We start from the raw sequence: 17216 nt of genomic DNA on the forward strand, positions 1-17216 counted from the left end.
AGCAGTCTCTTAATAGACCAACCCAAATCTCTGGGGTTTGGGACTATACTCAGACCCAGTATCTCAGGTACATGAGTTGACCTTGACCTCTTGTCCTTGCTGACCTTGGTGCCTGGTCCTGGAGGTGGTGACATTAACCAGATGGCACAACCTCCCAGCCTCTTTCTTTCAAAGCCACCTGGCCTTTTCTGAGCTCCTTTCGGCTGGTTTTGCTCTTGCAGAAGGTAAGAAGGTAATAGCTCTGCTTGGGGGGCTGTGATGGATTTCTGGAAGGGCAGTGGCTTTTAGGAGAAGGGGTTCACGAGGTGCCTTGTGATCTAACCTCAGTTTACCCCTTGCTGGTCACCTGCTGCCCTCTCTGCTGTGGCCAAACTGAGCTATTGACTGGTCTGCAAATGGGCCATCCTCCCTTCATGCCAGGTCATTAGCAGCACAGTTACTATTGCCAGGAACCCTCTTCCTCTGAACTCCCTCCAGCTCCAGCACTATCTCCCACCTCCCAAGCCATGGACGTAGGATGTTTGGCCTGGCCTGAGTTCAATCTGTTACCTTCATCCCAATGAGTCCTCTAGGCACTGCCCCTCTATACACTGAACCCATGAGGTTGGGTGGGGTGAACACCATGACTTTTCCTGGACAGTAAGTCAGGCCTGGACAGTATGCCAGTAAAAATCAGCCCTGAGATGTTTGTTGGCTTTTCAACAAACTGTCTTTCTGCTGGGGTTGCTTAGGTAAAGCTGCTGGTGGCCATCTTTGCTTCCACTCTGGGAAAGTTTGCCTGGGAGTGAAGCCAAGCCAGGGGATTGGAGCGCTGGGGAGAGATGGATGGTGAATAAGACTTTTGAGTCCCTGGATCCAGCCATGCCTGAAGGCTTTAGTTCCATCTATCAATAAATACCTCTTTTTGCTTGAATCACTTTGAGTTGGGTTTCTTTCACTTGAGGCCACAAGAGACCTCGCTGGTTCACACAATTTTCTCTGATTTGCTCCTGTCCCTTCCCGTCTAATTCTGAAGCCACACGGCACCTCGCGCATCTTCATGTCCCCATCAATTCACGCAGGGCCTCAGCGAAAGGGACGGAACCATTACTCAGCTTTCCCACAGGGCTGCTGCCTTCAGTCCCTCAGCAGCACCCAGGTGCCCCCAGGTTTTCAGAAAGACTCACCTCCGTCTTATTCCGAGAGAGCACACTGGAGTCAATTGGGCCCAGGGACAGGTTTGGCAGGACAAGGTTGAGAACTTTCGCAGCGAAGACCTAGCAGGGAGGGGAAAACAAGGGGTGTGAGTTCGGTGGCATCCATGCCCAGCTCTGCCCACAGGACAGTTTACAATAAATTAAGGAAAGTGACACCCGAGCTGAACATCAGCCAGGTCCGCTTCCCCAGGCTGAACACCCCGGGACTCTGCCTGCTCTGATTCAGACAACCTCCAGTTAGTCTGGCTCAGATCTGTGTCGTGGGGGGAGCCGGGCGGGAGGTGGGCCGCTGCAGCTGACGGCAGGAATGCCATATCTATTTTTTGCCTGTTCCGGATCATGTGTGGCCGCCCTCCCCACAGTCACTCATCGGTTGCAGTTTGGAATTCTTTGAGGGAGCTGCCTAGCTGAGGTCTTAGGCACGAGTCACTTCTGTGAGGTTCCTAAAAATACACAGCAGGAGCAGAACCACCCAGATCACCTGTGAAGCAGGATAGCTCGGAAGATCCCAGAGAAGCCTGCTCTGATAGGGAAGAATCTGTGGATGGCCTTGGTTTGTCTCAGAGGGAGACAAAAATCGTCACCAGCTTGATCAGGAGACGCGTGGCAGAAGGAAAGAGACCTGATTTGATCCCTGGCTGTGCTGACTTGCACACTTGGATGTGAGATCAGAGCATCATGGAGCCCCCATTCCCTTAGCTGTCAGTGGGGACCTTGGCGTTTCCCCAGAGGACCACCGTGTGATAAAGCACCTGGCACACAGTAGGTGCTTAATCCGTGCTCCTTAAACTTGAGCCCAATGCAGGGACGAGCCGCGCCTCCCCACCCGTCTCTCCTGCAGGATCTGGTGTTTACCCAGGAAGAGTGTGAGCCTGGATCTCACACTTCTCCCCGCAGAGGGGGGCTGTTCTCGTTTCTGCACTGGGCACAGACACTCAGGGGGGAGAGATGCTATTTCACAAGTGAGCTGTGACTTGCTGAAATTAGAATCGCAGGGAAGGTGGCGAGCAGTGAGTTCTCAGTCTTTGTGGAAGGCGCACATCTTGGAGCCGAGAGGTGATGTCCCCTCGGTATCCTCAGCGGGGGTGAGGGCACTCACGTCTACTGAAGGACAATCTTTGCTGTGTCGCATACAGCCGTAGATGCCCAGACTTTTAATCTTGACACAGATGCTGTGAGGGTTCATCTTTATTGCACAAGGAAATAGGCTCAGCCGTGTACCACACAGCCAGCTGGGACGGGGACAACGGTCTGGGCGACACTGTGCTTTTCCCTTACACCACTGGCCTTGGTTATTCTCTCTCCATATGAGTGTTAAGTGGGGGCCTGAATTTCCTGGGGGTGACCACACACAGCTGCCATTGGGGTTCTCTGTGGAGTCACGTGCTGGACCCCGCTACCCGTTTGACACTCAGAGCTATAAAACATCCTGTGTCCTCGGGCTGTACAAGCTGGATGTCCTCTCACACGGCTAGGAATCAGGCAGAGAAGAAAAAAGGGCTTTGTTCACAGGTGCAAAGGTGCTCACAGGTGCACACAGGTGCACCCAGCCACTCTGAGGTCCACACAGTCAAGTCTGCATGATTCAGGAAAAGATGGGAGCTCCCTGCCTTGAAGACCAGCCTCACTCCCACCCCCCACGCCTGGGGGCCAAGCCAGCGATCCCCAAGCATGTCAACTCACTGCTGTCAACACACCAGGTGCCACGAAGCACCTGAGCTGACGTGTGAGAGTCTAGTGGAGACATAGAAGAGAATCCAACTGGGAGCACTGGGGAAGGGCCTGGACTTGGCCATACAGTGTGCAGCCTCATGGGATGGACAGAACCTGTGGGGCAGGGCTCAAGTGTCAAGGCAGGGTCGTGAAGCAGCCCCGCAGACAAGCACATGACCGGGATGGCTTGGAGTCTGGAGAGCTCTCCCAGAGGAAGGGGTTTGGATGTTTCCAAACGTCTATGAACTCCAGAAATTGGAGGCTCCTCTGGGAACCTAAATTCAGGAGTTGGGATGTATGCTTTTAAAGGTTAAAGGAAAAGTTTAAATGAAGAGCAAATACAGCAGATGAGTGTGTGGTCAGGGAGGGAGGCAAGGTGCTGTGCCCTCTGGTCCCCACTGGGGTCCAACTGCTTCAGGAGGGTGGAGGACTCCGTGGGACTTCTTCCCTCCAGTAGGACTGGCCCAAGGGCGACACTGTTGGAGAAGGACTTAACGTGTAGCCCAAAGCTTGAGCAACTGTCATCTGGACATCTTGCTGTCCTTGGTGACCCTCGCCATGTCTCCTTGAGTGGGCCTGAGGGCTGACGGTTGACGGTGTGCGGCCCTGCCATGCTTTGGAATCAAAGGCCTGTGTGCCTGTCTGGTCTGGCCCAGCGTGCTCAAGGACACCGCTGTCTTCCCACCCTTCAGTTTCCTACCCATTTCCGGTTTAGATGGCAGACAGTCAGGGAAAGGCCTGGGGGCACACCAGCTCTACAGCCAAGCCATCCTCCAGCAAAGTGAAGGAGGGAGTCCACACAGCCTCCGTGCCAGCACTCCTAAGTCCACCACCAGATTTCTTGTTCACCAACAATTTACGTTTTGTGACCGTCACCCGATTCCACGTTGGACCTGGGCACACAGGGGCCGGCCCGGGGCGAGGAGACAGACTTACCTGCATCTTCGAATCTATGCTCTTGCCACTGGTGTTTCTTAAACCAACATATTTATGCCCCAAAATACCAAGACCCCCACTTCCAGGAGAAGATGCTGTGAGATTAGGTTTGACAAGGATCAGAAAAGGCAGCACAGTGGCTCAAACCATCCTTGCTCTGGATTCACAGGGCAAAGGGAGGGGACAAGAGGGCCAGGAAGGACTCTGCCTGCAGGACAGGATGCCAGTCCTCTCTCCTAGAGAACACTTTTCTTTCTCTTAACAGAAGAGCTTTCTACAGCTAAAGGAAACTTTTAGGGAAAGAGTTTTGGAAGAAAAATTTAAAAAAAGGGCCATTTCTGGAGAAGTGTTTGCTTTGTACAAAATGAACAAAGCCAGGGGTGCCTGGGGAGGCTCAGTGGGTTAAGTGTCTGCCTTTGGCTCAGGTCGTAATCCAGGCATCCTGGGATTGAGCTCCCTGCTCAGCAAGGAGCCTGCTTCTCCCTCTCCCTCTGCTCCGCCTTCTCCTCCCTCTCACCACACTTGTGCACATGCTCTCTCTCTCTTTCTCTCTCAAATAAATGAAATCTTAAACAAATAAACAAAAGTCCCAAAATGAACAATGGCAGGGTTTGGTCTCTGTGGAGGAAACTAACCAGTTACAGCCAGACCAGTCGGCTGCTATGCCTCCCTCTTCCAAGTACAGTGAGCCAAGTGCAGGGGAGACAGCTCCCTCCCACAGCTGCCAAAGGCCTTTCCCCCAAAGAATAAGTAGGAGGAGACAGGGCAAGGGTGCACGGGGCTCAGGAGGGGAGGTGGCAGGTGGCTGGACCTGCCTTCCTGAAGGTAGAGGCAAATCTTTTGATGAAAATAATGTGGCTTAAAAAAAACAAAAAGAATTAGGTGCTTAGCCACTTCCCCACAAAAAAATCCAAGACAGTTGCAGGGGCAGGATACTTGGAACAGGTGCGAAAGAAAACCCTTTTCCCTGCTATTCTTCTAGGGGTTGTTTATCCCATTAGCCTAGTTGATGGGGGAGGAAAGGGTGAGGCAGGGCTGAATGAATCGAGCAGGGGCAGTGGGTTGATTGTAGTAATGCAGAGAGCCAGAAGGGCTGAGAAGGGGGTATGAGGTGAGGAAGGGCCATGTAGTAAGGAAAGAGTAGGGATGGAAACGACCTGACAGAGCCCACACCCTGAGGATCAATTTTGTTCAGGCTGCCCGGGTCGGTGCTGCTGCATCCCACCATGATCTCCTTAAGCCTCCACCACCAGTCTCCCTAAGCCTCCACCATCAGCTGGGAGAGGCCTCCATCGCCTTTAAGGGAAGGCAAGAAAAGCCGGCAGAGGCCCCAGTGAGAGGTGCAGCTCACCCATAAGGAAGTTGGAATCAAACAGAATAAACTTCTTGTTCCCAGTTCGCTCACGCTCTTCGGATAATCCTGCAGGAGTGTGGAGAGAGCCTTGGATCCAGCTCCAGGGAGGAGTGACCCCAGACAGCCCCCGCTGAGGTGAGATTCCCCCTTCAAATCATGACCCCTGCAGGCTGAGTCAGGTTTGTGCCACCCAGTGGTCCTGGCTCAGCAGGGATCCCAGGTCTCATCACCGGAGGGTAATTTGGGGGCAGACTTACAGCTAATGGGCCCCAAGTTGCCAGCCTCCCAGCCCCAGAAAGAGGAGACTGAGAGCCAGGCAAATTTTGATTCAAACTCTGGTTCTGAATCACCAAGAAGTCTGTGGTCCTCAGTTTCTTCATCTCTCACATGGGGATAATGAAACAAACCTCGAAGTGTTGCTGGGAAGGTTACCTGGGAACTTGTTTCCACAGAGTTCCTCCCTAATTGCCCTTCTGGCTTCTGTCCCCAGGAGAAAGTCAACCAATTCTCCTGGTCTGACTGCAGAGAGAGCACCGCCAATGTTTTTCAGAGTGACGGTTTGCAACAAGCCTCACAGTCACAGCTAGAACCCTGAAAACTACTGCGCCCCCCCCCCCAAAAAGAATAACTCTTCCAGAAGTGAAGTCCAGGGACCAGAGTGTGTCACTGGCCCTTGACATGCCCTTGGGCCATTCCTGGATGAAATGCTGAGCCCATCCCTTTAAATACTAGTGACTAGTGACAATAGAGGCCCAAAAGCCTCTATTGATCCAAAAGGTTTTAATGGCTCCCTAAGATCATTTTGAAGCTTCTGCGGCTGACAAAAGACTTGACATGAGGGAGGGAATTATAATTGCGATCTTCTAAAGTGGCTCCGGCAAGCCAACTTGTACAAAAGGGGGCCAGAGAGCTAGGCCTTCTGTGAGGGTGCCTTCTGCAAGGGTCAGCCCAGAAACTCTCGGTGGGGGAGGAATGCAGCCTTAGGCCATCGGAGACTAGAAAGTGCCTTGTGCCTTTTCTGTGTGTCGAGCTGGGAAGGGGGGAGCAGCGGCTCACCGCTGTCTGCCCTGTGGTTGACCTACAGCAGGGGCTCCCAAAAGATGTGTTGGGGAGATGACTTGTTTCTTGAATGCCAGCGTCTAGAAGTCTGAACCCCCAGCTACGACAGCTCAGGCACCTGTAGGACAGAAGGAACACCCCCTATCCCCAGGCACATCCCAGCTGCCAGATTCATGGGCCCGTTCATGACTGTAGTTAAGTCCTGGTCCCTGGGTCTAACTTTACAGCACATGTGAAAGAGGGGCAATCCCCCCCCCCCACCCATTGCCTCCTGTTTCCCCTCCACTCCCAGCACCCAGATTGTTCCCAGGGCCTTCTAGAGCCTGGTGACTACAAACAGATGAGAAGGCCCTCCAGTCAAGGGCAGCTGACCGCTGGCAGGCATGCTTTGGGGTGAAAGGGAGTATCTTGCCTCGCTCCCCGACCAGGGTTGGGGCACAAGCTGACCTTGAGCAAAACAATTGGCCCCACGTTCTTGTCTGTGAATTGGGAATGACTTTCTCTCCTTACTGGGTGGTGGCGGAAAGGAACCGAGATAGGGCGGCTCATGCACTGAGGGCCTGGTTCATGGCGGCTCTCTCCTCTCTACTTGGCCAGGTGCCCTGATTGATAGGGAGTGGAAGCATCTGGAATGGGGTGGGCTGGCTCCTGCGTCCCTGACCCTGGATCCCCAAGGACAACCTCCAGGCAAGAGGCAAAGAAGATCATTTAGAAGATTACCAAAGAAGATCATTTAGAAGATTACCCTCTGTGCAGGGTGAGCTCCCCCACCCCACCAACAAGCCCAGGCACTGCCCAGGGTGATTTCAGCTGTTCCTCATCTCACCCACCTAGAAAAGTGAGTGGTTCTGCACCCCACCCCACGTTCCTGCATGCTATCCCTGGGGCTAGGCCAAGGCCGAGTCTCCTTCACACACACACCTAGCTGGGCAGCCCAGGGTTTCACCTCTGCTCCCTGGGAAGGACTCTAGCGCTGCACCGCCCCAGGTGTAGGACATGGAGAGAATCTCCAGGAAACAGCCTCATACGCAGCTGAGACTGGTTCTGATACACTGGATATTGTTTCCAAATTTCTCCTGTGGTCCCTTCCCTTGTGCAATCACATTCTAAACACACAGTGTTTGGGGGCCAGACCCCTGTCCTCCTTGTCTGTCCTCCAGGCTAAACATACCCCAGCTTGTGGAAAAGGGAGTGTGGAGCTAAGACCAGCCGTGTGCAGGTCTGGTGGGGTGTGTGTGGCCAGGGGGTGTGGTCTGGCATGGGGATCCGGTGTTCCTACAATCCAGGGGGTAGGGACTGTCCTCTTCCACGTTCCTGTCTGTACTCAAAGCTGCCCACTTCGATGATTTGGAGAATCTCTCCAGCAGGCGTTCAGTGCCATGAAACAAACCACCGGCACAGTCCACTGGGAGGAGGGGTGCAGCCAGGACTTGACTTTGCCCTCTGTCTTGGCCACGGCAAGGCCCCCTCTTCCACCTCAGCCCTCTCAGGTGGGAGTGGTCTCTGGGAAGCCAGTCCTCTTGGAGGTCTGTAAGGGAGACTTTACCTATTCCAGGACCTAGCCTGAACTATTCCACTTAATGCTGATGGGAATAACTATTCCTGAATCCTGAAGGAGGCGCAAGTGGTATCATATGCTGAGTAAAACAACCAAACTAAAGCCAAACCCACAAAAATGAAGCCAGCAGAAAGAACAAAGCCTGCAGAAGGCACAGAGAGGGTATTCTCGTTTGTGTAAAACACAGCAACGAGTAGCACGTGCCTGTGCGTCCCAGTAGATGGAGACTCCAGCGGCCGGCCTCCACTGGGCAGAGACAGCCCCCTGTCTGTCCTCTCCTCATCTTTTAACGTTTGAACTCTGTGAAAGTGTTATTCTAACAATGTTTAAATTTTAAACAAAGGTTCTCCAAGACGCTTTCAGGAAGATTGTCGCACTAGACTAGCTGTGTACGGGGTAATCCAGTCACCCTGGGGGCGGGTAGGCAGATGAATCAGGGACTCTGTCAGTCAAAACTGCGCAAGACCCAGGAGCAGCAACAGATTTCGTGGTGGGGAAGATGTGTCCTCAGGTCTGGGGGCAACAGGAAATCCAATTTGTCTTGGTTAATAGGAGGAGACCAGCACCCCCCAGGGACGGCTGGTTCCTGAATTGACAAGGTGATCTATTAGCACAGGGCTTGCAGAGGTCACACTGGTAGCCTTGCCTGGAAGTTCCACGTCTGCTAGAGACTCTGATGGGAAGCCTTGGGGCCCACCTCTGGGCCCTGCTGCCATGACCCCCTTGTGCATTTTATCTGGAAAGTCCCAAGGTCTCTGGCTTGTCTCTAAGGAAGAACGTTCACGTCAGAAAATACCTATTTTCTTCTCTAGGGAAACATCCTAGAGGGAGAGTGGACAGCCCTGGATTCAGATCAATCAGGCAAGCTGTGTGATCCTGGCGGGTCACTCGCCCTGCCCAAGCCTCAGTGTTCCCTTTCACAAAACAAGGTCACAACCTCTCCCGGGGGCGATAAGGCAGAGGAAAGCAGGGCACATGCTGGACGCTCACTGAACTGAGTACACCTTCTTGAGTCAAAGCACATGGGTGCCGTGAGAACTCCCCGCTCCACATGATCCTGGTCTTGCTCGTTCTACGTGGAAAAGAATCCCTGATGTGGGTGATTTGCCCTCATGCTATATAGTTGATTACAGTCATGAGGGGAGCCACCCAGGAGGTCACACATCCTCTTGCACATGTCAGTGACCAGGAAGTAGCCCATGTGGGCATTACCTGTGGTCCTGGGAATGACCTTCATTTCTTTCCCTGGCAGAAACAGGGTGGCGTCCACCTGCACTGCTGTCCGCCTACACAGCACTGAAACTTACTAATGACAGTTGGTTCCAACAAGTCAGTGGTGGTTTCCTTCCAATGGGGCAACACTCAAAGACGCGAGACATCTCTATTCTTCGGTGGATTAAGTAAATCGCTGTTCTCTGGTTAAACTATCAGATAGTTCCAGGTTTTCTCTGGCTCAGCCTGTCTCCATTTCTCTGTATGTAAAGGAAAGGCTCTCCACAGGACCTGCCCACCCATCTCTGGCCGTGGGCTGGAGGAAACACTTTGAAAACATTCTTACAAGCCTTTATTCCTGTCCTATGCTCCTCTACTTGGGTGCTCGGGAGGATACTGGAGGTATCAGTGCTACCGGGCAATTATTTAGAAGTCCTGCCGCCGTTGACGGTGAGGCCAGGGAAAGGAGGGTAAGCCACCGGCGGATGGCTGCCAGTTCCCCATGGCCCCATGACCCCCACCTCACCCTCTGAGTCTTTTGAGAGTCCTGACAACTGGCTCAGAGGGCAGCCCTACTGGCACTGGCATAAGATTAACCCTTCCCTGGGGATGCACGGCGTTGGGATTCTCTAACTCTCATTCACTTATGCTCTCTCTTAAACCTCATGCCACTAAAGGATAGGTCCAGAACATTCACAACCCACGTTCACAGCAAGCAGTCCTGAGACGCCACGCTCTCATCTCCTTTCTCTGAGACGAAGCACCTGTTCTGCTGCTAGGCACTTCAGTTGACCCCTGAACAATTTGAGGCTAGGGGCGCTGAGCCCCTGCCCAGCTGAAAACCAAACATAATGTTGACCCTCCCTGCCCTGCCCCCCGCCCACAAAACCCAACTACTAATAGCCTACTGTTGCCTGGAAACCTTACCCATTACATCAATAGGTGATTAGCACATATTTTGTATGGATTACATAGCATCCGTTATATTCCTACGCTAAAGTAAACTGAAGAAATAATGTGATTAAGAAAATCATCAGGAAGGAAGGAAGAAAATCGTAAGGAAGAGAAAATATATTTATAGCCCTATATCTGTTTTTTTTTCTTTTTTCTTTTTTTATTAATTTCTTTTCAGCTTAACAGAATTCATTGTTTTTGCACCACACCCAGTGCTCCATGCAATTCGTGCCCTCTCTAATACCCTGGCTCCCCCAACTTCCCACCCTCCACCCCTTCAAAACCCTCAGATTGTTTTTCAGAGTCCATAGTCTCTCATGGTTCATCTCCCCTTCCAATTTCCCTCAACTCCCTTCTCCTCTCCATCTCTCTATGTCCTCCATGTTATTTGTTATGCTCCACAAATAAGTGAAACCATATGGTAATTGCCTTTATCTGTTGAAAGACATCCATGCATGAGTAGACTCATGTAGTTCACACCTGTGTTGTTCAGAGGTCAACTGAATGTTAGCTCGTGTACCATGTGCACGTCGCCCGGAGCCCCAGAACCAAGAGCATGTCCATGCATGCCACCGCGTACCGGGACAACAAAATGATGGCTCAAACAGAGGGATGCATCCTTAGAGCAAAGGAAAACGTGCTCCAGGCTGGAGGAGAGCTGCTGCTCAGCGGACCCCCCTACGTCACCACCACAGACTGCTGGCCGTTCCCCTCAGCGTGTACTTCTGGCTCATGCTGGCAAATAGTCAATGAAAATCAGCCCAGGCCCTCAACACAAACTGTTAACAAAGGTTATTTTGCTAGATTCCCAACATGTGTCACTTTTTCCCTGTTCAACTTTCACCAAGAAAACACACACACAAACAGGAAACCATTCTTCTCTCATCGCTAAGGGAGAAAACACACCTGACTTCAGACATCACGGAACCCCCATGGCGACAAGGTTTGGTATTTGTCCAAACCTTCACACGGCAAAGGACGAGGTCCGAAAACGGACTCCGGCCCTTCCCCTCAGACTTTAGCCAGGAAAGGACGTGCCCATGGATGCCCAGCGCCCCCCACCCCCAGGCCCTGCAGGACTCGCCCAGAACCGGAAGTCTGTTTACCTTGAAAGTTGTCGCAGACTCAGGATTGGCCAGAACCAAGGGCGAAATAAGGACCATACCAGAGAAGTAGCTTGGCCTCTCCGCGGCCGTGAGAATGACGATGGCACCTCCCTGCAAAGCAAAACAGGCCAGGATGGGCACATGCCAGCTTCCACCAGCACACATATTTCTAATAAACCACCATCAACACCCTCCCCCGGAGCTGCAGGCCTGGCCCGGAGCCCCAGGTGGGGTGGGGGTGGGGAGCTTACCTTGGAGTAGACTCCACCGAATGTTGGATAAACTGGATCTGCAATTATTTTATTACACACGTTTTTTTTTTCCCCCCTCAGGGTTTTCCAAGAGCAAACATTTCAGAGAGATATAAATAAGGTTCCTGCTTGTGGGCCGCCAGTTAAACAACACATTCCTACTTCATTTCCAGCCAAAAGCTGGCAGACCCCCAATGCATTCATGCCGTCAGCCTTAATATGAGATTTTTGTTTTGGTAATCGGATTATAAGAAGAGATGGCTATACTTTTTCTTTTTTTCCTTCTTGGTTCGGTCAAGGTCCCAGAAATTTGGGTTCCAAGAAAAATACTTAGTGAGCGTGAACAGTGCTGGAAGCATGAGGCTTTGGTTGTGGGCCTGAGGATGAGGGTAGGTGGGACCACAAAGGCAGATAGAGGCCGGGCAGGTAAGAGACATGCAGGAAGCACGACAGGCTGTCATAAAGGGGGCGGAAGCCCGGTCCCAAAGGGAAAAGTCCCCCGCCGCCCCCCACCTTCACATATCATCAGTTCAAAATTCTCTGCCAGCCAACCTGTCAGGATGCCCAGGGGGAGACGTGCTGCCCATTTGCAGGCTGTGGACTTAAAGATTATACTTGGTGGATTCTTAGGGGATTAGATACATTTAAAAGGTGGAAAGGATTCTGAATGGCGTTTAAGGACTTGTTTCCCTGGGGAGACCGTGTCCCCAGTTCCCATTCGTACTGTACAGGCTGGAGCAAGCATCCACGGTTTGGGCACTTTCCCTGGGCTTCTCGCTGACGGAAGAGCCATCCCTGCTCTGAGAAATGGCTCTGCAGGGAGAGGCGCCCTTGGGAGTCTCACCGTGAAATGGCACTGAGGGGCCAACAGAGCCTGAAAAGAAAAGATTGGTTTCCAAAGAGGCCCTGTAGCAGAGGTCCTCAGAAAGGATGGGCAGGCAGCCTCCTGGCATCTTGGGTCTCAATGAGAAGCTCCCTCTTGGACTGTCTCCAGGACGCTGAACCTGGCTTGTCCCGAGTGCGAAAATGCCCGGGAGCTCCAAGTACAGGGCACGCGGGGGGGGGGGGCAGCCAGAAAGAGAGCAGGTGGGGTGGGGAGCACCTTGTCTTCATCACGGGGGTCTCACTCCTCCCACCCACAGCGAGGCTGGGGACCGGACCGGGCTTGATTCGGGCGGGGTCTTCTGTGGTCTGCTTACCATGGAGTGGCCCAGAAGGAAGACAGGAAGCCCTGGGTAGTCTTTCTGCATGATATCCACGTGCTGTAACACATCCCTGATGAAAACGTGGAAGTCGGACACTACCATCCTCTCCCCTTCGCTCTGTCCGTGGCCAACTGGAAGGGAATGGGAGATGAGAGAATCACAGTTACCAGGAGGCCATGAGCCACCTGAGCCCAGTGGTTTCCCCACTGGAATTACCGACCACTCTTGACCGAGGACCCAAATGTATCATCCCGTGGAATCCTCTCTTTCCAACCACTCTCCCATGTGGGAGTTCTCTCCCCGTTTTACAGCTTCAGAAGCCAAAGCTCAGACTGGTTAAGGAACTTGCCCAAGATCCCACAGCCTGGAAATGAGATAAGGAAGGACAGAAACATTGCAAAGCCTGTCCACGCAGCCAGGATGCTTTCCTTGTGGCTGTTTCCAAGGAAGGAAGAACAGACAGGTGTACAGAGTCTCAACAGGTCTGATTTTCTACCGAGTGGCCAGGAGTGAAATTGATGGGGCTCAGAATTTTCTGGGGTCTTCCCAGCTCCTTGGTCCTCACAGTTGTGTTTCAACATTAGACTTTCACCGGGTCAAAGTGTTGCATCTTGTCACCTCACTCACAGCTTTCAGCGATGACAATCTGACAAACACACAATGAGATAAAACAGCCCCGGGTGTTTGCCAGGAGCCTCCACGAAGCCGCGCAAAAACTAGGTCACAGTGTATTCCTCCTGGACTTTATCATCTGTCGCGTTTCTGCGCTGTTCGTTTCCCCTGGTTCTTTTCTTAGGGCCTCTCTACGTTTTCCCTCTGAAGGACATCAGTCGCTATAGAAACAGCGTGCTGGCGGCTGCGGCTTCCTTATTCAGGCTGCAAGCCCCTCACGCGACTGTTTGAAAATCACAGAAAGAAAGAGATCCCAAAGAACAGGGGCCACGCAGCCAGGGTATCTGCCCAAACTCTTCCTGCCATCTCTGCGGGGACAGCTGTCACGGGAGAAACGATGGCAGCACTCATTTCACAGATAGAAAGGGGAAGGACTTACTGCTTAGAACTGACAGGCTGCCCGCACCTCAAATTCAGGACCCACCTCGTTGGGCAGGGGACAAACTCCTGTGCCCTGCTGTCCTGCGGTCCACCACGCACAACCCGCCCCAGCCCCGCCACCTTCCTGACCATCGCGTGGTGCCGGAAGCCCACCAGCAGTCGCCGTCTCAATAGCACCGTCTGCTCCCTCGCCCCCGGAGGGTTTCTTCCCTCCTTAAATTGATTATTATTTTTTTATTGTAGCAAAATAGAGATACCATGCAATTTACCATCTCAACTATTTTTTAGTGTACAGTTGGTTCAGTGGGCTTGAGTACATTCACCAGGATGTGCTGCTGTCACCAGCATCCACGTCCAGAACATCCTTGAATTGAAACTCCGCACTCCTTGTCAGGGTCTGAATTGTGTCCCCCGCCACCTCTAAACTCTTACGTTGAAGTCCTAGACCCCTGTGGCTCATAATGGGACTGCCTTTGGAGACAGGGCCTTCAAAGAGGCGACTTCATTAAAATGAGGCCGTTCTGGTGGGTCTTAACCCTATCTGACCCCTGTTCTTCTAGGCAGAGGAGATTAGGACACAGAGACGTCAAGGGCATGTGCACAGTGGAAAGACCATGGGAGGACACAGCAAGAAGTGGCCACCTGCAGGCCAAGGAGAAAGGCCTTGGAAGAAACCAGCCCTGCAATACCTCAGTCTTGGGTTTCGAGCCTCCGGGTGTGCGAGTAAATAAATGTCTGTTGTTTAAGATGTCCCGTCTATGGCGCTTTGTCATGGCAGCTGGAGAGGACTGATAACACCCATTCCACATTAATTCCCCATCCTTCCTCCCCCTATCCTTAGAATATACTTCAGTAATGATATGCCAGAGTCTTGTCTTTAAAGTTCAAGTTATTGCAAATATGTCCTAATTATTTCCTCCGTGGGCTTGTGTTCCTAATTTGATATACAATGACGTTTGTTAATTTCGAAATAAATTTCTTTCCACCTAGAAGTTTTGCTTTTCAATTTAATTTTCTTTCCTGAATAGATACACACTGACCTGGAACAACGATTAGAAATTTATAAGAAGGTTCACTCAGTGAAGTCTTACTTCTATGCCTATCTACTCCACCTCTTCTCTCTTGTTCCCTATGGTTAACCATTTTAGTTATTTTTCAGATTTTTCTCGAAGCATTTCTTTTTTGCAAAAATACGTTGCCATGTGTGGTAGGTACCCCTTGGTGTGAGCAAAGGGAAGTTTCTGCAAGCAGTCTCTCGTCGGAAACTATCTGTGTGCTAGCTGATCTCTGGTTTCTTTAACAGCAGGCTATAATAAATTGCCTGGGGGTGTTCTAATTCACCTTGGTGAAGGGGCATCTTTGGGGTGTATGTCTAGACATGAGGTTGCTCGGTTGAAAGGTACATGCCTGTGTCACTTTGGCAGTTTCTGCCAAATTCCCCTCATGTGGGATATCCGGTCTTGACTCAAACCCCCAGGTATGGGAAAAGACTCATTCCCCCAGCCAACAAAGCATGTCTACTGGCATTTGGGTTTTTACCCATAAGATAGGGGAGAACGTGTAATTTGAACATCTTCTCATTCTTCAAGAGCCAGCTGTATTTCTTTTGTGGTGAACTGAGAATTCATGTCTTTGCTTATTTTTTTCTGTCTCACATTTTGTCTTGATATTGAAGAGCTTCTTCTCTACGAGTTGGTCTTTTGTCCTTTTACTTTGTTTATGTTGTGTTTAGCTGTGTGGATGATTCTTATTTTTAAATGGCCAAATAATAAGTCCTTTCTTCTAATGGCTTCTGAACTTTGATTCTTGGTTATAAAGGCTTTCTCCATTTCAAGGTTCTAAAGGGTGTTGTCAGTCATACGTTGTAAGTCCTTCTACGGTTTCATTTCTTTTTTTGTAGTAACATGCACATAACATGAAATTTACTTGCATCACTTCTAAGTGTTCAGCTCAGTGGCCTGAAGGACACTCACAATATTGTGAAACTGTCACTCCTATCGAGCTGCAACGTGGAGGTGGGTCTTAATGTCTTAATGGAAGTCGTGAAAAATTCCTTCATTACGTCACTGGATTGTGAGGTCATCCTTGTCACACTCCATAGTTCCCACTTTCACTTGAATCTAGTCTATTTCTGGATTTCTGCCCAGTTCCGCCAGTCTGCTTACTCCGGGGCTAGCTCCTGTTATTAAGTATTACAATATCTGCCTCTCCTCTCTACGGACCACATGCAGGAGGCCCTGGGCACTCCCCCGACTTGCCCTCGTTCCCGTGTGTGGCTCCCATGCTCTGGCTCTCCTCCGATTATATACCTCTCCTAGCTACACAGTCTCTGGCTCCAACGCTTCCAGACTGCAGATCTGGTCAGAAAGACTCCCGGCTGTCCTGTGGCTCCTCAAACTGCTTCCAGAGGGGCTCTCCTACTCACATGGGGCTTCATGTTGCCTTTGACTTTAATTCTGTCCCGATGGCTAGTTGATCCCGGATTCCTTCTGGATTTCCAGCGGCAGAGCCTCTTGAATCAGTCGCTCCCAAGGGATGAGGCCCCTGTTGGGTTTCACTGGCCACGGCCTCCTGACCAGCCTCCCTGCCTGCCACAAGCTCTCCCGGCTTTAAGCGGCTCAGCACTGCCCTGCTCCCCCTCTGGAAGGTGCTCTGAGCCCACAGTAGCCCGAGGTCCCCCGCTGCACTGTGCCGCGGGGGATTCTAAGGCGAGTCTGCCTGGCCTGGGCAGAGGAGAGTGCTGTGTGTGATGAGTGATGTCTGCTAAGGACATGAAGGAGGAAGTTCAGCATGCATGTACCCCATATTTGCCAGGCTGTCCTGGGGAGCGGGGATCCCCTTGTAGTCACCTGCACTTCCTTGGGGCTCTGTGCACAAGCCTGGCAGAATGGAGGGGCTTGATGAATGTCCATTGAAATGAACTGTAGGCAGTATTTCCATAATGGCCACGCATCAAAGAGCTTTACTCCACGACTCCGGCTACAGTGGATGTGATCCATTTCCTTTCCCACCATACGGACGGAGTTTCCGAAACCACAAACAGTCCGCATGTGCAACTCAGATTCTCCTTTCCCTTGTGTCTTTTCAAGAACCCTTTTTCAGAAAGCTGATGATCCTGTTAATGTTCGAATAAAAAGAAAGGACTACCCCACATCCCTTTTATTAGGGAACCAATCCTACTCAATATTCATTTTCTTATAGAAGAAAACGCTGGGACAAGATGGCTTGAAGTAAGGGAAGACAGAGTAAAGGCTCACAAAGCGGGAATAACAACACCCGATGTTTGAGTGGCCATTTATCATTTACAAAGCCCTTTTCCCAGAGTTTATTCCCTGTGATCCTCACGACTGTGAGTTAGGGTTCCAGCGCCCCACTTTCCAGTAGAGGAAAGAGACCCTCCGGCCAACTGAATGGAGCTTGTGCTGCGGTGAGTCAGGTCCAGACTCCACATCCAGTGTCTTTCATTGTCACCTCCATGGGAAACATGGGCAGGAAGTGGGAGCTCGGAAGGCGGTGGAATGAAGAGAAAAGCCCTTCCTCACTGGGTAAAGAAACTGCCACCAGCACACAAGGCGGGCACCTTCCCTCCAGGCTTGTGTCAAGAGCTGCTCGCACCTGA

At 51.6% G+C, this 17216-nt stretch overlaps 1 protein-coding gene across 4 annotated transcripts in view; it reads right to left on the reverse strand.

Moving 5' to 3' along the window:
- Positions 1 to 17216, reverse strand: part of MGLL (monoglyceride lipase) — a 240951-nt gene that overhangs the window by 15614 nt on the left and 208121 nt on the right. For all 4 annotated transcript variants that reach the window (XM_044252881.1, XM_044252880.1, XM_044252879.1 and 1 more), the window contains exons 4-6: positions 12539 to 12675; positions 11089 to 11199; positions 1167 to 1256 (exon numbers count right to left, since the gene is read on the reverse strand). In XM_044252881.1, coding sequence (XP_044108816.1) covers positions 1167 to 1256; positions 11089 to 11199; positions 12539 to 12675 — 338 coding nt within the window. The remainder of the gene's footprint in view (positions 1 to 1166; positions 1257 to 11088; positions 11200 to 12538; positions 12676 to 17216) is intronic.

The sequence above is a fragment of the Neovison vison genome, chromosome 6 (genome assembly GCF_020171115.1).
Source record: "Neovison vison isolate M4711 chromosome 6, ASM_NN_V1, whole genome shotgun sequence".
Lineage (NCBI taxonomy): Eukaryota > Metazoa > Chordata > Mammalia > Carnivora > Mustelidae > Neogale > Neogale vison.